At 35.8% G+C, this 25,394-nt stretch overlaps 3 protein-coding genes across 3 annotated transcripts in view; 2 read left to right on the top strand and 1 right to left on the bottom strand.

Annotated features, from left to right (window-relative positions):
• Window positions 1–1,839: 1,839 nt before the first annotated feature.
• LOC6041666 (protein Dr1) lies at window positions 1,840–2,772 on the top strand. Its single transcript, XM_001850841.2, has 2 exons — window positions 1,840–2,109; window positions 2,173–2,772. Exons 1-2 carry the CDS (start codon window positions 2,011–2,013, stop codon window positions 2,593–2,595), a joined length of 522 nt encoding a protein of 173 aa, XP_001850893.1. The 5' UTR covers window positions 1,840–2,010; the 3' UTR covers window positions 2,596–2,772.
• Window positions 2,773–20,397: 17,625 nt separating this feature from the next.
• LOC119767841 (DNA-directed RNA polymerase II subunit RPB3) lies at window positions 20,398–21,490 on the bottom strand. Its single transcript, XM_038257504.1, has 2 exons — window positions 21,303–21,490; window positions 20,398–21,229 (listed from the first exon to the last, which is right to left on the bottom strand). The coding sequence occupies exons 1-2, from the start codon at window positions 21,386–21,388 to the stop codon at window positions 20,488–20,490; spliced, it is 828 nt and encodes a 275-aa protein (XP_038113432.1). The 5' UTR covers window positions 21,389–21,490; the 3' UTR covers window positions 20,398–20,487.
• Window positions 21,491–25,119: 3,629 nt separating this feature from the next.
• LOC119766762 overlaps window positions 25,120–25,394 on the top strand; it is a 37,256-nt gene continuing 36,981 nt past the window's right edge. The window contains exon 1 of the mRNA XM_038252459.1: window positions 25,120–25,343. Within this exon, the coding sequence (XP_038108387.1) occupies window positions 25,210–25,343 (134 nt within the window). The 5' untranslated portion in view covers window positions 25,120–25,209. The remainder of the gene's footprint in view (window positions 25,344–25,394) is intronic.

Below are 25,394 nucleotides of genomic sequence, written 5' to 3'. Positions count from 1 at the left end.
CTAAAACACATAAAAAATTTCAAAAATACAAAAATATGGATTTATGAATTTTGAATTCTTGTGAAAAAAATATAATTTTTTTCTGAATACTCCTCATTAATACCTACAACTTTGCCAAATGGTACGTTCGTTTGATGGCTAGTTTCGCACAGAGTGCCGCACTCAGAGCTGTCAAAGTGTTTTTTTGAAGAAACTCGCGCCAATTCCGCACGAGTTTTGCCGCCATTTTGGAATTGAAACTCTACTGTCGCACCTGATATTTTTTTTCAGTTTCATGCGACTAACAGATCGGGAGTTTTTTTAAAGGTCCAATAAACCAAATTTCCCGTTTTTGCTTTTTGGGTGTTTTTGAAACCGCCTTGAGTCAGGGTTATTGAAAAACACCCAAAAAGCAAAAACTGAAAATTTGGTTTATTGGACCTTTTCAAAAAAAAACTCCAGAAATGACGTTTGATTGAACCAAAACTAGCACTCAGTACCACACGCACCGGTTTTTCAAACGAACGTACCAAAAGACACCAAATCAATAAAAGAAAATTCTTTAAAAGTTACAGATTTTCGAATATATTTCAGAATATGCCATAAACATTGTTGCCTTATTCTGTATGAACAGCTGCCATAATTATATGGATATTTGTATTGGTGAACCAATGACACAAAGTGGCTTATTTGGTGATTGAAGAGGCCCCCACAAAGTATGAGCCAAATTAAACAATATCAGTTAAATCCATTTTCTGGTTTGGTAAAGAATTGCTCATGCCCAGAGTTTTTTTTTTTTCAATAGGTCCTATAAACATATGAAACACAATAGCTTACAGGACCTTTCAAAAAAATCTAGATATGAAAGTTATTGAAAAAATGCTTCGATTTGGCTCAAAATAGGACTGGAGGTTCCCTGGCCGAAATAATAAGACCCGTATTTTTTGTTTGGCCATTAGAGTGACCTACGCCGTATTAGGATAAAAAAAATTGCCATTTTCGTCGATTTTTACAAAAAAAAAACTTATTTAAAAAAATCATAGCTTCGCTCCATTTTGTTTAATGTATTTATTTAGGGTTTCTTTTCCATGTTTAAATAAAATTGAGTGTCCAATCACAATCGGTGGCTTTGACCTCAATGTTAAATACTAGCCACTTTCAATTATTCATGAAATATTGTAGCTTTCGCTTTTCAGTGATTTCAAATGTAGGAGGTCCTATAATGGGTGCTGAAAAGTGGTTCGCAAATCGGCTTCAATTTTGAACTGTCAAAGTTGAACCAATTTACTGTTCGCCAAAAGTAGAGAGTATTGTTATCGATCATTATTTATTATTATTATTTATTTATTTTTTTTTTTGCATGAATGAAGAAAGTTGAAGGCGGTCTTTTTTTTTAATAATTATGAATGGAAGTTTTTTATTGAGTCGATGTGGTTGTATCCATCCAGAAGCGGTCTTTATTGTTTGATTCCGTTTTTTTAAACCTAGTTTAGTGAAAATCATCTCTGCTTGTTGGATCAGCTTCGCCATGCTATGCTTGAACAGCCTCCTACTTTGTAGATGTAAACAAAGTGGTATCATTCGAAAATCACGTTACGCATTCTCTCTATTCATCACCCAGATTTTTAATATTAAAAAAAGTAAATATGATTTCGAACTATAAAAAACTTCCGTTGAATCATCCATATTCCCAGCATATGCTTCAAAAATTGGAATCGCCCGAAATTATGCAACATCGACCATATCAATCGTTTCGTTTCACAACCTTTCCAAAAACTCAGCTCGTTCTATTCTCACGCCGAATCGATGAATAAAGTCGACGAATAAAATCGACGAAAGTTTGACGTTTGCTCTTGGTGTCGCAAAATTTGTTTTGACAACTTGTTTGTTTTGTTCCGCGTTCACTCCCAAAACCAGAGAAAAAGAGGAGAATTTGGTTGTTATTTTCTTTGAATTTCCCGCTTTGCCGCCGAAAGAAAGCGTCTAAACTAGATTGGCACGCCCTGCCTTCCGCTGGAGTCCCCGTTGGCCATGTCGGATCCCCACGACGAGCTGTGCCCGCCCAACAACCCGGAAGATGACGAGCTTACCCTGCCCCGGGCCAGCATCAACAAAATCATCAAGGAATTGGTTCGTCAGGAATTCCTTCTTGTTGGTGGACCAAATTTAGGTAACGTTTTCTTCATACTGTAGGTTCCCTCGGTGCGGGTGGCCAACGAGAGCCGCGAGCTGATCCTGAACTGCTGCACCGAGTTCATCCACCTGGTCAGTTCGGAGGCGAACGAGGTGTGTAACCAGCGGAACAAGAAAACCATCAACGCCGAGCACGTCCTCGAGGCGCTCGACCGGCTCGGCTTCAAGGACTACAAACAGGAGGCGGAAGCGGTGCTGAACGATTGCAAACAGGTCGCCGCGAAACGGCGGAGGCAAAGCACCCGGCTGGAGAACCTGGGCATCCCCGAGGAGGAGCTGCTCCGGCAGCAGCAGGAGCTGTTTGCGAAGGCCCGCGAGGAGCAGGCCGCGGCCGAGCAGCAACAGTGGTACAGTCTGCAGCAGAATGCGGAACTTTACCAGCGGCAAACGTCGCAGGACGAGGACGATAGCGATGACTATTAAGGCGGGGGGAGGGGGAAGTGAACTTCGTTCCGGAAGATGGTTCCGGAAAAGTGAAAAGCAAACGGATTTGAAGCACGGACTAAACAGAACCTTCATTGAGAGAATGCTTTGATGGGTAAGCACTTTGTAATTGTGGAAGCATGGAAGTAAGCTGATATTAAAGGAATTGGAATTGAATAGGGTTTGATTTTTATTACAGCGGAATACTGTTTGCTATTGAAAAGAATGTTCTAACTACTTAAAGTCGTTAAATTTTAAATGGAATTCAATCCGTAGATTTTTTTTCCCTAATTGTTGAGATTATTTTCAACACTACTGGCGTGTAGGCCAAACCTTGCGTTTTGGTATGAGTTCTATGCACTCTGGAGTTTACCTTCTTTAATTCATAAATTAAAGAAATTTTGAAAAAATTTAACATTTTTAAAACCATTCATCATTTTAAATTTCTAAAAATTTAAAAGATTTAAATAGTATAACAAGCTCTAAAAACTCTGAAAATATGAAAATTCTAAAACTTCTGAAGATTTTGAAAGTTCTAAAATCTTTCAAAAAATCCAATAATTTCAAAAATTAAAAAAAAAAGTAACAAAATTTGTTTTCAAATTTTCAAATTTTTTTAAACATTTTATAGTTCTGAAAATTCTTAAAAATCAGAAATTTTGAAAATACTAAATATTATGAATACTCTTAAATTCTGATAATTTTGAAAAATCTGAAGATTCTAAAATTCTGAAAATTTTAATATTTCTAAGAATTCTGAATTTCAGAAAGTTCTGAAAATCAATTTCTGAATGTTCTGAAAATTAAAAAAAAAATTCTAAAAGAACAAAAATTCCGGAAATTTTGAAATACTAGGCATTTTGAAAATAAGGAAATTTCTGATTATTCTGAAATTCTTAAAATTCTGAGAATTCAGAAAATTTAGAAAATTTCAAAAGTATTACAAATTTAAAAAATAGCTTAAAATTAAAAAGGTTTTAAAAACTCTGAAATAAGAAAAAAAAGTAAATTTCTGAAATAATACTGAGCTTTAAAAATCAACTTAAAATTCTGAAAAAAAAATAAATATCTGTAGATTCAAGCAATTCTAATGATAGAAAAAATTCTAAGAAATCCGAACATTCAGAAAAATTAGAAAATTTAAAAAATTCTGTTAATGTTGTTCTTGAATTGAATTACAAAATCTTGAAGTATCATTATAAAAAATCTAAAAATTAAGAAAAGTTAAGTTTTGAGAGTTCTAAACTCTAAAAATTCTTTAAATTTAGAAATTTTGAAAATTTTAATGATTCTTAAATTTTAAAAATAATTGAAAATTCTTAAAATTCCTAAAACCTAAAAAAATCATATTCCAATAATTCCAAAAAATTTAAAATAATTTGAATTCTGATAAAAATAATAAAAAATTCTGATAATTTTAAAATTTTGAATTTTTCAAAAATTTCTAATATTTTAAAAAAATTCAGAAACTTAAAAATAAACTAAAATTTGGAAAATACTGAACTTAATAAATATTCTGAAAATTCTAAAATTCGAATTTTTTTCTGTCAAATGCCTTACTAAAGTCTGTGTGAATTGCTTCTACGAAATTGCGATTATGCATTGCATTCAGTGTAAAATTTTACAAATTCTAAAAGGTTGGTGCTAGTAGAGCGGCCTTTATAAAAGCCGTTCTGTTTACATGTGATGCGGTTTTTACTTGCTGAAAGATTTTTTCATTTATAATAGATTCGAAAAGTTTTGGAATGCAAGATCATTAGAATGAGTAAACTACGAACTGTATTTCAAGATAAATCCTCCAATTGTTCCTGGTGAGTTTTGCAACCACGCAGTGTTGTTGTCATCTTCTCATAATTAGGAAATTTCTAATAATTCTGATAAATCAAAAAAATCTGCGATTTTTTTATAAGAATTATTTTATTTTTATTCTGAAAATTTAAAAGATTTAAAATACAAATTCTAATAAAATCAAAATTCAAAAAATGCAAAAAGTTCAAAAAACTCTGAAATTTTTATTTTTTTTATTTCAGAATTTTGAAAATTCTATACATTATAAATAATCTGAAAATAGATCCGAAAATTCTAATAATTCTAAAAAAACTAAAAATTTTAAAATATTATAAAAAATCTGAAAACAAAAAAAAAATTTGTTGAACATTTTAAAAATTTTGTTCCGGATTTAATTCCTTAAATCTTGATAAATGATTCTAAAAATTCTAAAAAAATAAGAAAATTCAGAAAATGATTTTTAAACTATAAAAATTAAAAAAAAATGTTATTAAACATTTAAATTCCCTAATTCTAAAACCATCCGTCGGAAGGCGTGGTCAGACAAATCTCATCTCGAAAAATGCCACCGGGACCGTCTTGGATCGAACCCAAGTCGACTGGGTGAGAGGCAACCACGCTTACCCCTACTCCACGGTCCCGGAGTTATGAAAATTTTTTAATTTAAAATTTCAAATTTTTTTAAACGCTTTATATTTTATTTTATTTTTCTAAAATTCTTCACAATCAGAATTTTTTTAAATACTAAACATTCTGAATATTCTAAAATTCTGATAATTTTGCAAATCTGAAGATTCTAAAATTCTGAAAATTTTTATATTTCGAAGAATTCCATACATTCTGAAATTAAATTTCAGAAAATTCTGAAAATTTAAAAAAAAAACTAAAAATTCATAAAAAATATTTTTTTGGAAATTTTGAAAATTTTAGGCATTTTTAAAATTAGGAAATTTTTGAATATTATGAAAACTCTAAAATATCTGAGAATTCTAAAAATTTTGATTATTTTAAGTATTACAAATTAAAAAAAAACTATGAATTCAAAAGGTTAAAAACTCTGATTTTTTTTAAGAGTAAATTTCTGAAGTAATACTAAGCATTATAAATTATGATTAAAAAATTCTAAAAACTCCGAAAATTCTGAAAAATCAGAAAATTTTTAACATTCTGTTAATGTTGTTCTTAAATTGAATCACAAAATCTTGATGAGTAATTAGGCCGATGCAAATATTTAAAAAAGTTTTTGTCCCTCGGCCCTGGCCGAGGTCAAAAGGGGGGGCAAAAAAATAAAAAAATATAAAAATTGAAATAACAAGCCATAGTTTTCACATTTAAATGAAAAAAAGTGTTTTAAAATGCATTTTACACTAGATCAGTTATTTTGCAATCATTAGTTTTCAAAAAATCTAAGATCTGACAAAAACAAAAATTGTATCGAAAAAAAAGATTTTGCATCGAAAATTTTCAAAAAACCTTAAGATGTATTTTAATTTGATTTCAGCTGGTTGCACTTGAATTTTCATTGAAATTTTGAAGTTTATTGTAAAAATTTTTTTTTGCCCCCTGATTTTTCGGGCCAATTTTGAAGGGGGGGGGGGGACAAAAACTTTTAAAAATATTTGTACCAGCCTAAGCAAAAACTATTGTGTATTTCCAGAACATCTTTTCAGTGATAAAGATTTAAAAAAAAAACTATAAAAGGCAAATTATTCATACCGAAAATAGAGCGCTGCTTATATTCAGGGTGGCCACCTCGGGAAAAAACCGGGAAAACCGGGAAATACCCGGGAATTTATTCCATCGGGAGAAAACCGGGAAAAACTCGGGAATTCGACTGACAAACCGGAAAAATATTTAAAGTTTAGTTAAAATTCGATAAATTCCTCATAAATGAATTCAATGTATAATTTTCTCTATTAGAATATTATTCTAGTCATTCTAAATGAAGAATTTGGGAGAATAATGTTTTAATTTGTGTAATAGACTCAAGCTACTAGGCTTTGGATGTTTTTTTTTCTGTTGAGTATTCCATGATATTTTTCTTTGGCGAACTTGCTTTTTTAAATTAAATAAATTGTTCAAGGCCATGCTGTAGACTTGGCGCTATGGCAAGATTTCTACTCAAAACAAGGTGTCTGAATCTCTAAACCTCTTTTTCCATCTAAGCTCCCATCCTCGACGGGATTTGATCAGACGACCTTTGGCAGTGTGTTGGTTTAACCTGAGCCAATACGTATTGAATTTCATAAGCACAATAAACAATCGACTAAATTCATCAGTTTCATTTTATTATGTATTTCAATATCAACTTAAGGGTGCCTAGCAGCCAAGGAAGTTGTTGTATTCTCATTCTAAAATTGTCAAACTTACGTATTTAACCCTTCAACAATATGATTGTAAAAATAGTCACAATCTGCTTAATTTTAATTTTGTAGACAGTACTTTAGGGGACGAATAAAACATTATACCGATAGTTCCCAATTTTGAAGATCCTAAAATTTGCGTACGAAAAATCGTGGTGCAAAAAGCTCTGCTTGATGATATATATTTAGAGTGTAACAAAAATGACTTTTTGGCGGGCATTCAGGGGTTTGTTCAGGTGGCCATACTGAGCCTAAATCCCAAATATGAGCTTGATTGGACGTAACAGGAGCTGGCGCTCCGCCCTTCAATTTTAAATGGGATTTAACCCGTAAAAAAAGATTTTTTTCAAAAATGTCACTTTTTGAGGCATTTTGGCCACCAATGCGTTTACCAAAAACATCACTGGCGTGTAGGCCAGATCCTTGCGCATCTTTTGGTATATATAACATTGAAGTTTGGAGCATCCTGAAGCTCGGTACAAACCTTCAAAGTTTGGCATTTTTTCGAAAAATCGGCCCCGGCAAAAAAGATATGCGTCGCACCTCGCGACGCCCGAGACGCCATTTGATTTTGCTGGGACCGATTTTTCGAAAATATGCCAAACTTTGAAGGTCTGTACCGAGCTCCAGGATGCTCCAAACTTCAATGTTATGTATACCAAAAGATGCGCCTACACGCCAGTGATATTTTTGGTAAACGCATTCGTGGCCAAAATGCCTCAAAAAGTGACATTTTTGAAAAAATCTTTTTTTACGGGTTAAATCCCATTTAAAATTGAAGGGCGGAGCGCCAGCTCCTGTTACGTCCAATCAAGCTCATATTTGGGATTTAGGCTCAGTATGCCCACCGGAACATACCCCTGAATGCCCGCCAAAAAGTCATTTTTGTTACATCCTAATATATATAGTCCAGACTCGATAATATTTCGGATAATCAAAACTTCGGATAATCGAATCTGGACTGTATACAATTTTTACTGTAAAACATTTGGTGGAATTTCAAATATCTGTTTTTAAGTAGTATTTTACAAGATGATGTTTGGCTTTCTCATTCAAACAAATTATTAAGGACATATTGGTATGAAACTTTGTGTTTGTGTTTTTAAATCAGATTTGAGTACTTTTGTATAATTTTAAAATGTCGGAAATTTTTGGTATTTAAGATATTTTTATAAAGTTTTTTGGGAATCTTTTAACAGATATATGCTTATCAAATTGTGTTCAAATTCAAAGCATTTGAAAAAATATCTGTCTTCAAAATTTATTAAAAAATTGTAATTTAAACTTTTAATAAAATTTTCAGATATTTTAAAATAACAATATTTTCAGAATTCTACTTCATCCGTGGTTCTACTGCAAAATAGTCATTTCAATACAAACAGTCATTTTTATGTGGATACTACATCAACACAAAAATTGAGTTTTTGTTGGGTTTTATTCAATTCTCATTTAAAAAATTTCGTAAAGAAAAAAATTACTCAATTTTGACTGTTTCTGTTGTGCTGTTCAGAAATACGCAGCGCGGTCAATTGATTTTTTACCATTTTGTGTTACTCAAAAATTTAAAAACATCCAAACATGTTTATTTTTTTTTTCTTTTTTTTCATGTCAGTGCATAACTTATTTGCAATAAATTTGGCACGGCTCATACAAAGGATGTATCGAGAATTCGCGACGAGGGGTTGAAGTCAAGGTTGAAGTACAGGCCAACTCAGAGTGGGGTTTTTTTGGACAGTTAATTTTTTTTTCTAGAGATCATCCCATCAATACCTAAAAACTTGCCGAAGATAATAGATCGATCAGCAAAAAATGTTTTGAGGTACCGATTTATTTTAAAAATTGCCACTTTTTCTGCACTGCTGCCAAAGTCTATAAAGATTTGTATGGACTGATAATGCACATTATTTTGGTACTATAATACAAAAAATAAATTCCAGAAAATTGATCATTCTTGGAAGAATCGTTCTTCTTGAACTTACAAAACCTTTTTCAAAGAAAACTGAAGAGCATTTGCATAAATGCTGTTGTCTTTTGCAAATCTTTTCTACCCATTTGATACATTTTAAATGCTAATAATTTAGGTAATTCTCAAATATAATACAAAACGATTTATTATTGATTTTAAGTTAAGAAAAATTGTGGAGCATGGAGATGAAAAATCACAAGCATTATGGAAATTAGGGGTTTAAATTTTAACAGATAAAAACGGCTTCGTTTACAACTTACATACTTTTTGTACTCAAAAATGCTTTCAATTCTTGAGAAATAAAGATATTGAACCAATTGTATACGTTGTGTATGCGTTAGTATCAAAATACCATTTGAACGTAGTCTATAAAAAAACATTGTAATTTGATTTAAAACTATATGGAAAAATTCCTTGTGGCCTCGGGAGAAAACCGGGAAAAAACCGGGAAATTGAAAACCCAAATCTGGTGGCCACCCTGTTATATTTAAAAATAATAAAAATTGAAGTTCGAAATTCGGGTGCAAAAAATATATTTTTACATAAACTTTGCATTTTGAAGAGTAACGAATTAATAATTTAGTATATATTTTTTCACTTTTTTGAATATTGTATGTGTTTAAAATCACAATAACACAAAAAGTTTTTTTTTGCAATGACTATTGAAACTTTAATATTTGTTTAATAAAAAAAATAAATCGAGGGTTTTAATTACAATCGTCAAAACAATATTTTAACAATTTTAAACAAACAAAAAAATTAAATAAGTCAACCAAACACATTTTTGAAAGTCATCTGTCTATTTCATTCTTAATATCTGGAGTTTTTGCCTTCCTCACTTTACTGAGGAAAGGCTATAAAATCACTCGAAAAACGAACTTTTTAGTTAGACCTCCTGGACCTACCTTCATTTGTACATATCGACTCAGAATCACCAGCTGAGCAAATGTCTGTGTGTTTGGCTGTATGGCTGTATGTAGACATGTGTACCAAATCAATGTCACTGGAATATCTTGTCACAGGCTCAACCGATTTTGGCCGGAATGGTTTTAATCGATCCGTCTTAACATTCCCTAAGTTGCTATTTAAATTCATGCGGTTTTATCATGTATTTAAAAAGTTATGTCAAAAAAACTGTTTCATATTAAATTAAAATTATGGTAAAAAGGGTGGTTTTTTCATCAAACCCTCACATGTTATATATTTTTAGAATGCATATGAGAAGACCTTTCTTGTGGATTAAGAATTTTCAAGATCTGACTTACCTATCTGAAATTACAAGCATTTTAAAAAATGTCTGAATTTACATAACCTTAAATGGTCTGATCGCCACTAAAAAAGCCTTGTAGAGGGATGCCATTTTCCTGAAAGGCGGTGTCTGTATAATCTTGACAAAAAGTCTGTAAAAAGTCAATTTTGTTTTACTCGTCACTTATTTTTATTAGGACCTCTTAGGTGCTGCGATCACGTTAGGGGAGATCCAGTGAGAGGAAGGCACCAACCACCTAAAGGTTGATTAAGTAACGTTTTTTGAAAAGGTCCAATAAACCAAATTTTCAGTTTTTGCTTTTTGGGTGTTTTATAATACCCCTGGCTCAAGGCGGTTTCAAAAACACCCAAAACGCAAAAACTGGAAATTTTGTTTATTGGACCTTTTCAAAAAAAAAACTCCAGATATCAAGATATATGAAACTTATTTGCAACTCTAGTTCTTTTATTTATTTACTTTTCATGAACCCAATCATAAAAAAAACATGAAAAAATGTGTTTACTTTTTCAACTTTTAGCGAATATTAGTTCCGGCCCGCCACTGCTACAGAAAAATAAGATCTGGCCCGCAGGGCCAAAAGGTTGGGCACCCCTGGGTTAGACTCACAATCTCAAGGTCGACTGTTCCAATTGCAGGGTGGAAGGTTTCTTGGAGTATAATTTTTTTTTTTCATTTGTATGCTATTTTAGAAACAACTAACTACTGAAAAACACTCATATTTTTATTCCAATTGAAAATCTGTGCGTTGCCACAAACTCTAACAAAACGGTCGAAAATTTGGGTGAATATGTTTTAAGGTATTTTACTCTGGTTATAATATTTTCTGTTAAATATGTGCCACTTATTTTCTGAACATGGTTAGCAAAATAATCATAAAAGCTTCAATCACAATGCTTTTTAAATCAAAATCAATTAATTTTGCATTTGATCTTTCAGTGGCTGGAATTAGATCCTTCATATATAGTAATGTTTTTTTAACTTTAGTTTGATTTTTTCGAGCAATAACAAATTCGTTGATAAAGTTACAGCTTATATCTTTTTGCTTCCGGTTCAGTTGCTCTTTTTCAAAAGAGCTCTCTGCTTCCAGGATTCCATGCCCGGTGACATTGTGCACCACTTGCTTACAGCCGCTCAGACTGATGTAATCTCCGTACCGGTCCAGTCTAATGTTTTTCTCGTTCCAATCGTATTGTTCCTGGCTGCTTTTTTCAGTCCAGACGCTTAGCGGAGGTAGCTGACCAGTCAGTGGATCCGGCTGTTGGCAACGCAGGGTTACATTGAGGGCGATTGATTCCGACGAGGACACGAACATTTCTACGACGAATTCGGGCTGGAAGTGCCACGCGTCGAACGTGTTGAACGGGCTGCGTCCGAAGTTGTCCGGAATCCATTTGGTTACTCGGCCGCAGAATGGTTTGGCTTCAATGGGTTCAAATTTTGGACAGCTTCCAGTTTGCGGTTCACCGGCCACGCGATGGTTTAGCAGCAGAAGGTTGATTAGGGTGAAGAAATCCATTTCGACTGAGAAGAGGACATTTAAGTGATTTCTTTTATAGTGAACAGCGACAAAAGGCTTTTCAGAGCATTCATTCTATCGAAATGAAATCGACACAATGAGTCGTCAAAATGTGAATTTTCGTTAATGGATTCATTTTCGTTAATTGCATTTATGAATAATATCATGATTGATACAATTTTTCAGCAATTTATTAAGTATTTTATCGATTGATCTTCTTTTACCGTTATCTGGAGGGAATTGGGACAGCAGCATTTAAAGTGTCTGTTAAATACTCACTACAGCAACAAGTTAGATATTACACGAGAAAATCGTGACGACAGAAATGAACTTAAATCACTCAAAGTTTATTTTGTAAGTGTCTTTAACAGTTTGGCCAAGTTTGACAGCTACATTGTCCCCAGTTTTCTGTCGGAGAGAAAAGGAGACGAATACTTTATAAAAATCAGACCTGTCAAAATTCCTAGCCTTAAACATGTTGTCGCGAGTGGCTTTTCTCCTCTATTGCTTTAGTTTAGCGAGGGCAGTATTTGAACTTAAAAAATGAGTTCTGGCGTTTTTTTTTAAAGGTCCAATAAACCAAAATTTCAGTTTTTGATTTTTGGGTGTTTTTATTACCCCTAACTCAAGGCGGTTTCAAAAACACCCAAAAAGCAAAAACTGCAAATTTGGTTTATTGGATCTTTTCAAAAAAAAAAAAAACTCCAGAATTTGACACTTGCCAAAAATAGATGCCGCCATACAAATGAATGTTGAACAGTACAGTTTGTATGAAAATACATAAATATAAAGAAAGGGACAGAATGGGAACACAGATGGCAACCAAATTGGCAACAAAGCCGTGTGAGAGATCGTGAAGGAGCCAATACACTACCGCAAACAAACAAACAAACTTCGCACTTTTTCGTGTTTGACAGGTTGCCAAACTCGCAAACTTGTTTGCGGTAAACTCTCAAACAAGGCATAATGTATGCAGGCATGCAGTTCTACAAACAAATCCAGACAAACAAACAAAGCAAACAAACTGGCAAATTGACAAAAAGTGCGAGTTTGTCTGTTTGCTGTAGAGGAATATTATCCGCGCACCACCAAACCGAAGTGCGCATCTTTTCTGTTGCGCGAAAAAATCTGTTGCGCCGTACAAAGTTGAGTGGTTTGTCGTAAGCGTGTACATAAGTCTGTGGCGCAACAGGCTTTGACAGATTGCGCTCGCATTTTGATTTGTGTCGGCCTTCACAATAACTCCTTGGGAGATTTTGCGACCTATTAAAAGTAGGACCAGCGGGTGGCGGAAGATAGAACTGATTACACGGAATTAGAGGCAAAATTAAATATTTCCAAGTGAGTCCAAAAAGGCTTGAATGGGATGAGCACTCAAACCTTAAAGAAGAGGATTGAGTGCTCTCCCCATTCAAGATAGAGGGCCTGGAGCACTCGAGCAGTAACTTGCAATAAAGACCACAAAAGACCTGTGGATCGTTGAAGTGGATGTTTTTGTTTGTTGATTTTGCTTAATTTGACTCAGATTCATGTTCTGAGCATATGTCTCTATTCAAAGTCAGCAAATTTAGGGGCCTTCCATAAAACTCATGGAAACTTTTTTTTGGAAATCAAACATGTGACCCATTGTTGGATTCGTTGTATATGACATTACATTTGAAGGAAATTTGTAGGTTGGACTTTTTTTATTTTACACCAAAATAAAACTATAATAATATTAGAAAGGCATCAACCACCTAACGGTGGATTAAGTGACGTTAACAGCTATCAAAAGTTTCAACCCTAGAACCCGATATTGTAATTTATTTTTTCTGGGTCTTTTCTAACCGAAAACAATCGCAAACATCTAAATACTGCGCAAAAACTTATTAAATGCTGCTGTTCCGATTCTCCCAACATAACGGTAGAAGAACATCAATCGATGAAATACTAAATAATTGGCTGGTAAATTCAAATTGATAAAAAATATTCCATTATCGAAAATTCACATTTAGACGACTCATTGTGATAATTTCTTTTAACTAGAATGAATGCTCTGAAAAGCCTTTTGTCACTGTTCACTATAAAAGAAATCGCTCAAATTTCCTCTTCTCAGTCGAAATGGATTTCTTCGCCCTAATCAACCTTCTGCTGCTAATTCATCGCGTGGCCGGTGATGTTGAAAACGGAAGTTGTCCAAAATTTGAACCCTTTGAAGCCAAACCATTCTACGGCCGAGTAACCAAATGGTTTCCGGACAACTTCGGACGCAGCCCGTTCAACACGTTCGACGCGTGGCACTTCCAGCCCGAATCCGTCGTAGAAATGTTCGTGTCCTCCTCGGAATCAATCGTCCTCAATGTAACCCTGCGTTGCCTACAGCCGAATCCGTTGACTGGTCAGCTACCTCCGCTAAGCGTCTGGACTAGACGACGACGGCAGGAACCATACGAGTGGAGCGAGGGAAACTTTAAACTGGATCAGTACGGAGATTACATCAGTCTGAGCGGCTGTAAGCAACTGACGAGTGATACCGGCGCGGTTGGAATCCTGGAAGCAGAGAGCTCTTTTGAAAACAAGCAACTGGACCGGAAGCAGAAAAATGTCAGCTGTAACTTCATCAGCGAATTTGTTATTGCTCGCAAAAATCAGATTCAAGATAAAACCGTATTAAAAGCGGAACAAACAATTCCAGCCGCCGGAAGATCAAACGCAAAATTAGTTGATTTTGATTTAAAGTGGATCGTGATTGAAGCTTTGATAATTATTTTGCTAACCATGTTCAAAAAATAAGCGGCAAATATTTAACAGGAAATATTGTAACAAGAGTAAAATACCTTACAACTTATAGACACAAATTTTCGACCTTTTTGAATAAGTTAGTGGCAACGCACAGGTATTCAATTGGAATTAAAAAATAGAGTGTATTTCAGTAGTGAGTTGTTTCCTATAATTGCATAAGATCAATTGTTGTGAACAAAACAAAATGAAGAAATTTTCCATATTTAGAAAAAAACAACACGAAATACGTAATACCACAGACAGTCAGTGGTAATACAGTGCTTGTTCGGTAGCCGGATATTGTTTAACCACGGACGTCCGTGGTTTAACTAAAGACCAGTTAAAATTCAGAAAAAAAAAAAAAACAATAACGGAGCAAAATGATTGGTTGGATTGGATTGGTTAAGTGGATGCAAAAATAAGAATATCCACAAAAAAAAACACTTTTTTTGTTTTTTTATTTTATATTGCTTAGCTGCCGTTCTACGCATAATTGTCCCATGTTCAAAAAAGTGCATCTGAGAAAAACGCGATTGAAATTTATCGATCGATTTCTGTGTTTCTACGCATAATTGTCCCGTAGGTCTCTATTCGCCCTATATTTCCCTAATCACCCCGGTTAACATTTTATCGCCCTTATTTGTAATCCTCTCGAAGGTAAACAGGTAAACAAAATGAAATACTTCGTAAAATTCATGATTTCGTGATAGAAAATTTCGTGATTCGTGATTTCGTGATAGATAGTGGGACAATTATGCGTAGAAGTTCAACGATGGGACAAACAGACTTGGTGTTGATTTTGGTGAGTTTCCTAACAAAGTACTAGATTTTATGTGTTTTTTCTGAAAGTATACGTAAAACTAAGTTTAAAAATGATAAAAAGTCAAAATCGTCCAAAAATGACATGGGACAATTATGCGTAGAACGGCAGTTAGGCCGATGCAAATATTTAAAAAAGTTTTTGTCCCGCCCGTGTGGATCAATCGGACCGCGCACTGGACTCACAATCCAGAGGTCGCCGGTTCGAATCCCGCGGCGGGCGCTCTAAAATTCTTTGTGTAAATATGGGTATTCGGCGCCGTCGCTCCGTGCCATACTTTCATACACTTAGGAGCCCAGGGCGGCGAAGTCCTTGTAGATAAAAGGAAGACACTAGTGGTTGGTACTAGCAATGGTGGCCGACAGCTATAAAGTCAACTTCGTTTTTTTTTGTCCCTCGGCCCTGGACTAGGCATTTTACACTAGTTCAGTTGTTTTGCAATCATTAGTTTTCAAAAAATCTAAGATCTGACAAAAACAAAAATTGTATCGAAAAAAAAGATTTTGCATCGAAAATTTTCAAAAAATCTTAAGATTTTTTAATAAGCCCAAACATGCTAAAAATGATTTTAAACGCAGAAGAATGTATTTTAATTTGATTTCAGCTGGTTGCCCTTGAATTTTCATTGAAATTTTGAAGTTTATTGTAAAAATATTTTTTTTGCCCCCTGATTTTTCGGGCCAATTTTGAAGGGGGGGAGGGACAAAAACTTTTAAAAATATTTGTACCAGCCTTATTGGTCGTTAAAGTGGATTGCTTTTTTTATTGCTTATTGCAAGATAAAATCACGATTTTCCTTTGCTTCGACTTACAGGAGGTCAAAGCCGCCGAACTTCCGCAGTGTAAAAATCTGAAAGTTGAACTGAAACTCCGTGTAGATTTGGCTGTCAACTTGGTTTGTTTTCAATATTTCTCAAAAAGTTAGCTGAAAACTCAAAGCAACCTTTGACAGCAGACGAAAATTTGTTTTGCGGTTGTCATGCGGCCATTCTTCTGCGGTCATATCAGCGCGCGTGAAATCTAATTATTGACGCCCACTATAATATCATATTTAAAGGTCACTTAGAGGGTATGCTCTGGAAATATTAATTAGGTTATGTTTTATATTTCGTGTAGATTAAATATATGTTCCCCTCGAATGCGCTGAAAAGTACCACTAACGGCGCCCTCCATGTTAATTTGTAGATTATGGGGACAACTTTTGGTATTGCAGTGTTATTATACGGTGGTGTTATTGAATACTTTCAAAAGTAAAAGATAAAGTAGGGACACGAGTTTCGGAACAACAAAAGCTCAGTAATGGATAACTTTAACACTGGGGTGCCCAACCTTTTGGCTTTGCGGGCCAGATTTGATTTTTCTGAAGCAGTGGCGTGCCGGAACTAATGTTGATAAAAGTTAAAAAAGTAAACTTTTTTCTCATAAAATGTATTTTATTACGTTTTTCTAAGTAAACAAGTAAATAAAATAGTGTTGCAAATAAGATTCATACATCTTGATTTTAAGAAAGAAAAAAAAGAGATTACTTCCAAAGATTTAATTAATTTTCTTTATTTTTGGTTAAAATTGTATTTTAATTGTTTTTGTCAATTAAAATTAAATACCCTGATATCATGAACTAAAAAATCGTCGTTGCGTAGTTTGAAAAATCGACGAGACAAGATTAAATTTATTGAAACAAAATATGGATTCAAATTTTCTTTACGAAAAAACATTTTTTGCGTTGTTGTGCACCTTTATTCAAATATTTTGCAAAACATTTCTAAATGATTTTAAAGACAAGATATTAAAAGAATTGTAGAAAAATATATACAGTATGTAAAAAAAGTATTTACACCCCTTGGGCACTATGCACATTTTGTGATGAAACATGTAAAAAATTTAAAGTTTGACAGGAACCTAGTACTACGTTTTGTTCAGAAACTCATGCCAAACATTTTGCTACAAAAAGCTCATGAAAAGATGATTTCTATAAAAGTTATATAACAAATACTATAACAAAAAAAAGGTGCAAAAAATTTGTACACCTTTCGAAAAATTAACATAAATAAAGTTATTTGTTGACAAATCACCATAAATCCAGTCTCCCAACTCCAAATAGGCATCCTTGACTGATTAAAAATAATTTGGATTGAATATAAAGTTTACTAACTACTTAGTATAAAAGTTTATATAACTCTGGAAATTCTATATAAAACTTATCTAAACTTAATTTTGCAAACTTTTAATTCAACTAAATGTCAATATATTACCATAGAATTGCTAAATAAACATTTTGGAGTTGGTATAACACCGTTTTGGGGATATTTGTATCGATAGAATAGATTTTTCGTTGGAATTTCGTACCAACCCGGAATTACGTCGTAGGAAAATCCGCCGGCATCCGAACCGGTCCACGATACACAAGTCAACCTATGTGGAATCGGATAGGGCATAAAATTTCCAATCTTTTGATACCCATACATCTAGGTTTTCTTTAAAACCTACGTTTTTAAATACCTGGGCAAAAAGTAAGTTTGATACACGAGAACAAAAATCACGAAATTCCATACATTTTTGGCATGTTGCTCAAACGAAACCATAACAACGTATTTGCTTAGGTATTTAAAAACGTTGGTTTTATAGAAAACCTGGATGTATGGGTATCAAAAGATCGGAAATTTTATACCCTTTCTGATGCCACATAGGTTGACTTGTGAATTGTGGACCGGTTCGGATGCCGGCGGATTTTCCTACGACGTAATTCCGGGTTGGTACGAAATTCCAACGAAAAATCTATTCTATCGATACAAATACCCCCAAAACGGTGTTATACCAACTCCAAAATGTTTATTTAGCAATTCTATGGTAATATATTGACATTTAGTTGAATTAAAAGTTTGCAAAATTAAGTTTAGATAAGTTTTATATAGAATTTCCCGAGTTATATAAACTTTTATACTAAGTAGTTAGTAAACTTTATACTCAATCCAAATTATTTTTTTAATCAGTCAAGGATGCCTATTTGGAGTTGGGAGACTGGATTTATGGTGATTTGTCAACAAATAACTTTATTTATGTTAATTTTTCGAAAGGTGTACAAACTTTTTTTGCATCTTTTTTATTTTTGTAATAGTATTTGTTATATAACTTTTTATAGAAATCATCTTTTCATGAGCTTTTTGTAGCAAAATGTTTGGCATGAGTTTCTGAACAAAACGTAGTACTAGGTTCCTGTCAAACTTTAAATTTTTTACATGTTTCATCACAAAATGTGCATAGTGCCCAAGGGGTGTAAATACTTTTTTTACATACTGTATCTGATAGTTTTTAATTCGTCATTCGTCAAATTTCTAACAAATAATTGAAGTTAATGAAAATTTGCTAGCTTATTTCTTGGCACATTTGGAAACATTTTTAATATTTTAAAAATATTTGCAGCGATCTTTATTTTCGATATGATTAATTTGCCATCATTGAAAAGTTTTTCTAAAAAAATACATTATTTCTGCTTACTAATTTAAGAATACTAAATTTCAATCAAAATCCTTAAAAATGTTTTTTTTTGCCTTGGATGGCCCACCTCTTACCCATACACAGTTTGTAGCATGGAAGGATTATTGAAATGTATAAAAAAAGAATTTTGAAAAAATACAAAGGCTAACCCCAAACAAAACATTGAATTAGGGCACAAAACGCCGTTTTACGCTCCATAAAAAAATTCTAAAATTTGTATGAAAAATTTGTTGCGAGGGGGCGGGGTTCTGGAGATTCTAGCAAGTCTGATAATCCGAATAATTCAGAAAAAATAAATTACAAATTTTAAACTGTAAAAAAATTAAAAAATCTGAAATTGAAAATTTTGGCCTGAAATTGAATTCTAAAGTCTTCAACTAAATTTTGAGAATTAGCCGCATGTTTAAAGAAGGGAAAACTATCGTCAGCGAAATTTCCAAAAAACTAGCCGATAATTTTTGTACGGCCAAAAAAAGCAAGTTAATCCATTTTAACGAACCCCGTCTCTTTTGTGGTCTCTGTTGCAAGTTTCTGCTCATTTCTAGGCGTCCGAAGGTTATGTGTGGTGAGTCACCCCAAAACCTCTTTTGCGCAAATGGACCGGAGTTTTTACTTCGCATTCCGATAGAAGGCCAGGAGGATAAGGTGGGAATCGAACCCGCGCCCCATAGCAACCTTTGGGATCGGCAGCCAGAGCCGCTAACCACCGCGCCACGAGGCCCTGGCCAAAAGAATCATTTTCCCATCATTACCTAAAAAAAATGAAAAAAACAATTCAGGCCTGAGCTGAAAGGGTCAAAACATAACTGCTAACAGGAGAATAATTTCTTTTACAGCAGGTTGCACAAGTCAAGCAAGTTTCAAATGATTTGTTGTTTGAAAATGCCCGACGTTTCGGCTAGGTGTTTGAGCCTTTTTCAAGGGGATCACAGTCTGGCTACTGAGTCAAGTTACCGTAACAGTGCGTAGTGACCGTACCATGAGATTCGGTTTCCACGTTCTTCCGTTTGCAACAAACGTTTCTAATGAAAACGATTATACTATACTCCCCTTGAAAAAGACTCAAACACCGAGCCGAAACGTCGGGCATTTTCAAACAACAAATCGTTTGAACTTTGTTTATTTGACTGAAAAAGCCAAAAAATCATCAAATTGAATTTATTTTGAAAATTTAACATCGCTTTGCCAAACGCCCACTAGATAGGTGTTTACAAACATTCCTACCGTTCCTCAAAAAATAGCTTAAACCCAGCAAGGTCCCCCTTATGTCCGGGTAGTACAGTACTAGCTCGGTAACTGAGCGTTGCTTAACTGGGCTGCTTTTTAACTGGGCGCTCGATAACTGTGCTGTAGCCCAGCAGACAAACGTCAAAAAACCAAAACAACCCGGAATGACCGAGGGGTTAATGGATGCAATAATCATGTTCAATAAATAAAAAAAACTTTTTCAAACCTTTTATTTAATTCCAAGTCACAGTTAAAGAAATATGAAAAGTATTCATAGTAAATAAATTTGATTAACTTATTTTAATATTCCATCGGGAAAATATTGTGCATCGTTGGTCCCCTCGAAATTTTTCGTTCAGCCCAGTTAGCGAGCAGCATTCGGTGACTGGGCTAAGTTCTCAGCCCAGTTACCGAACAAGTACTGTATTACATAATCATCAAAAGATGAAATCCGGATGAGGGTCTAATAAAGCCACACCAAATAGTGGGATAAGCGTTGCTCCGTAGATTGGGCGTCCTCAAATTCTAAATGTGGTCTTTTCCAAACTCCAAACGCGACGGATTTCTTTCATTTAAAATATCAGAAAAACTCAATTTGCCTTACACTTAAATACTCGCTTTATCAGGTCAAATCAACTCCTTCACAATGAACATTTCCGCCACGAATTCAAACCCACTCACAAAACTTCAAATCGCCAGCGCATCACTCTGCGTCTCGTGGCTCAGCTGGGTCTGCAGATTGGACAGCTTGTTCTTCAGCACCTGCACGCCCATCATCACGATATTCTCCGGCTTCAACGCTCCGGACGATTCCACGTTGAAGAAAAACTTGTTCGGCTTAATCTCCCAGTTAAAGTCCGCCTCGTACTTGTCGTCCTCCAGCTCGGTGTGCTCGGACTTGGGCCACTCGTCCGGCTTCGGGAACAACGTGTGCCGCATCGAGTTGTCCGGATCGTACTCGAAGCAAACGCCGCAGGTCGGGTTCCACTTGGCGTGTTCCTTGCCGAAGCCCTTCTTGGCGTACGCTCGCAGCTTCAGCTCCTGGCCCTTACGTAGCTTGATGATCAGGATTTCGTCCGTCCCTTCGCCGTACTCGTTGTCCTCGTCTTCCCGATGCCTCGACGTGACCGGCAACACCCGCGGGTCACTCGACTTCAAATCCGCCGTCGTAACGTGACGCGTGTGCTCGTCGTTACACTTTACGTCCAGCGTGAACTCGACGCTGCATTCCGTGCAAAAGTCCAGGCAGGTGCAATCTCGACTGTACTGCATCCGCTCGACGACCTCGTCGGAAATCAACGGAATCAGCCCCACCCGGTGGGCCAGAAACTCGTCCGCCAGCACCGTCGTGTTGGACTCCAGCTGCACCCAATCGATGGCCAGCGTTGGCGTTTCCGCGATAAAAACCCGCCGGAGGCTGTTGGTGACGCTGAAATATCCGGAGGAACCATCAAAACATAACCTTACTTTTTCCGTATCAAGCTAAAAACCCCAAAATTTACCTCAATTCCGTGTCCTCAACGACGAATTTCACATTCTCGTCGGTCAGCTCGGTGATGGTTACCGATGGCTGGTTAGCGTACGGCATTTTGGAACGATTTTACCGGTGAAATTAGGAAAATATTATAGAGCTTAAAAAACAACAGCCGATTCGCGACCGAACTGATGCACTTTTGAGAGATAAGTTTGACAGCTAACAAAATACAAACATCTTCGTGGTTCGTCGAGCTTCGTAAAAGTCGATTAAACTCCGTGGTTGCCAGATTTCAGTGTTTACAAGTGTACAGACTTTTTGCATTTTTAAAAGGTTTTAGCGTAACTTGTCTGTACACTGTAACAGAATTCTTTAAATTTTTAAATTCTTTAAATTTTTAAATTCTCAAATTTTTAAATTTTTAATTTCTAACCCCCCCCCCCCTACTGCGTAACGTAATAAAGCACGCTCTCTTTGTATTTTTGAATCAATTTAAAAAAAAACCTCGCGGTCCTTCTTGACAACAAAAGTCCTACTTGACAGCTCGTTCTTAGGGGATCATAGTTGATCTATCGAAAAAATGTTGTCCAGTATTTTTTTTTGCATTAAAATGAAAAAAAGTGATCAAAAACTTGATCAGAAATGGTTTTTAATTGTGTTTTTTTTACCATTGTATATACCAATTGACTTAGGGTATCCAAAGTAGCGTCTTTTAATTACGAAAATTTTACGCAGATGTTAAATGTAAAATAATAAAACAAATAAACATTTTTTTATATTGTTCGTGTTTCAATTATCCGAAATTTCATACAAACTTTCGGATAATCGAAACATTGGATAATAGAGTGCGGACCACTGACGAACTGACGTGCCACGCGCAAACCACTTTTGACCGCAGCTGTCGTCTTCTTGTTTGGCGTTTTTGCTTCTAGCGAACAATCTGTCAACCGATTTTTCTCTCTTCCCTGACTTCACTAGCTCTCTTCTCTCGCTTCGCGCCAATGTTTACATGCAATGTATTGTTGAAGTCAGCATAAACTGACACACGCTTTCACCGAAACGATCAGCGCGCTCTAAAATCGTTCTGAGCGCATACTTTTTTGAAACGACGCAGATTACAAGTTGATTCATAGTCGCACTATCGAAAACACGTGTAGAAGAGAGAATAAGTTCAGCGAACCTGAAGGTAGATGGAGTTGGTGTTCGCTGGAGAATTTGCGGTCAGAATTTTTTCAGTTCGTCAGTGTGGGGACTGCTCGGTGGACTGTATAAACAAAATTTAGATTTTTTGTTTTTGAGTGTTTTGAAAATCGCATTGAGTCAGGGGCAAGGGGTAGGACAGTGAGTGAGATTGAGAAATTTTGAATAATTTTGAGTCAAATTGAGCCACTCGAGTTACTCAGAATTTCCTTATCTTCACGAACGACGTAACGGATTTTGACACTGACATTTGACAGCGAAGACGATCGACGTTGACAAATGCAAAAAAAAAATCGGTGGAAATAAATAAATTAAATAAGTAAACGAGACAAATAAGCGACTGAAAAATTCTGTTTCTGATGCCCAATCATGACTCGGAGAAGGACCAGGCTGCTTTGCTGGAGGCCACCAAGGAAATACCGACACCGACTAGCCGATTCCGGCTATTCAGGCGGGTGGAAGCCGATCTGTCTGCGGCTGTTGCTGCCGTGCCGGCCGTCACCGGTGCCACCACCACGCAGATGATCTCGGTCAATGACTGGAACGATGCGAAACCCAGACCATCGGATTGTGTGGCGAAGCAACCGGTGGATTTTGAGGAGGCGCGCAAAAGGACGGTGTTGGACGGTCGGCTGGTCTTCGATGCGATGGTCATCAATAGAAGCTCTTTCTCTCTTTATAATCCGTTTGCTGCTACGGATGCTAAGGCAGGCTTTTTTGGGAGGAGAGTTCCGCTTGCCACATTAGGAGAATCATTGAAACGAAGGAGGAAACGGGGAAATTGGTATTGATGAGAAGGAATATGAAAGTTGTATTTATTTTATTGAAAAAAATGGGCCCTGTGCCAAATATTTCGGATTTCGCGTCAGTAGAAAAACTCAAAATTAAACTAAGTTTTCATGAGTATCAGCGTCATTAGCGGCGGTGTCTGATATCACAAACACGAATCGAGTTTGTGGCAGATTCCAGCGCCATGGACGTCAACGTGGCCAAAATCTCCACCGGCCGCTGGCTCCGAAAATTAAAATATTTGGTTTGAACCACACAACCGTAAAACCGGACCGTTCCGACGGCTGCGACAGTGGTATTTATAAAGAGTCAACCGATGGAACCGTTTTGTTGGTGCAGCGGTCTCGCAGCCTGAGATTGTCGCAGCGGACCAGTGCTGGGGTCACTAGGAACTGGCAAGAGGTCAACACTTGGCCGGAACGGGTACGCTTAACGGCCATAAAGGGGTCACAACTTGGTTACCATATCGACAGCAGTATATCCTCCAGGCCTTCCGATAAACCTCCTGGAAAGGTTCTTTTTGCTCCGAAATTTGAGAAATTGGGCAGCACCGTAACCGGAAAAATTTTCTAACCTAATTGTCACGCTCATCTGTCAATCTATACGTATTCAAATATTCCGTAACCTGACTGAAAAATCGTTCTAGAGGAAAATTGAGTAACTTTGAGTAACATTGAGTAATTGTGAGAAATTGAGTCACTCAGTTACTCTCTGTCCTACCCCTTGATGTCAAAACTGTGTAATTTGATGAATTCTAACATCAACTTTCATTTAAAGTTTGTTTGAACGCTATAGTTAATGTCAAAACAATGAAATAAAATAAAATTATAAGATTACCAAAAATACGAAACATTTCACGTGAAATATTTCATAGGTGTCCGAAGCACCGGGAAGGCAAAGCAGAAATTCATGGTTTTGATTTCCTTAAATTCTAGCAAATTTTTATACAAAATATCGATTGTTTTGATGTTAACAGCTTATTTGAGACCTAAAGAATGCCATTCACTAACATTTCAGTCCAAATTTGTACTATTCATTAGCAAAAACGAGTGTCCGGAATTCGAAGCAACAGTGTCCGGATTTCGAATCAGCTTTTATCAGTGTCCGGGATTCGAATCACAACAAAACAAAAAAAAAAAAACAAAAAACAAACCATCCTCATTAACGACCCCTGGGTCTTTTGTGGTCTCTATTGCAAGTTTCTGCTCGAACCTAGGAGTCCGAAGGCTTGAATGGGGAGAGCACCCAAACCTCTTTTTACTCCAAGGAACCTTCCACCCCAGTGTTTGAACTGACGACCTTCGGATTGCGAGTCCAACCGCCGCCAGCGATTCCACCGGAGTAGGCTTGGTTTGGTGTGTTGTTTATACTTATGGCATGGAGAGAACTCCTACACCTGGAATGACTTAACGGCCTAACAACCAAGGCCGGGACCGACATTTTACTTCCTCATCCGATGGAAGGTTGCAGCAGATGGGAATCGAACCCAGAATCATCCGCTTACAAAGCGGACAGCGTAACCATTCGGCCACGCACTGCCACCACAACATTTTGATTTTGAAATTCTGATGAAAAATTGTTAGTAAAGCCATATTTTGCATGCATTCTCTTAAAACTGACTGTTTATATTACATCCTGATGATATTTCTACAATTTCTACTTGTTGCATGATTTTTTTCCAGCTATAACAAAGATGATATGCTACTAAGTGTCCGGATTTCGAATCATGACGTTAATTTAATTTCGTTTTAAAAATGCGCAAAAATCTTCAAGAAAACTGTAAATGACCCTATTTTATCTATCCTGCAATCACGGCTGTCACTTTCATCGATTTTTGGATAATCGATCAAACCAAATGTTTACAAAACAAAAGCCGGCTTATCAATCGAACAGATTCCCAAAATATTCGCTCAAAATCAGTGAAATTTTCAACTTTGCCGCCAATCATGGTCAGCGAAATCTCCCGGGGCTTCCGGGAGGACTGCTACAACTTCCTGAACGGCTTCACCAGCCACCAGTCGATGGACTTTCGGTACTTTTGCCAAGAGTGGAAGCGAACCGGCTTCAACTACGTCTTCTAGTGAGTGTTTTTAATTGATTTGTTTTTTCGAGAATTTTAAATGAATTGATT

This window comes from Culex quinquefasciatus, chromosome 2 (assembly GCF_015732765.1).
Source record: "Culex quinquefasciatus strain JHB chromosome 2, VPISU_Cqui_1.0_pri_paternal, whole genome shotgun sequence".
In the NCBI taxonomy this organism is placed as follows: domain Eukaryota; kingdom Metazoa; phylum Arthropoda; class Insecta; order Diptera; family Culicidae; genus Culex; species Culex quinquefasciatus.
This window is presented reverse-complemented; position numbering and strand designations above follow the sequence as displayed.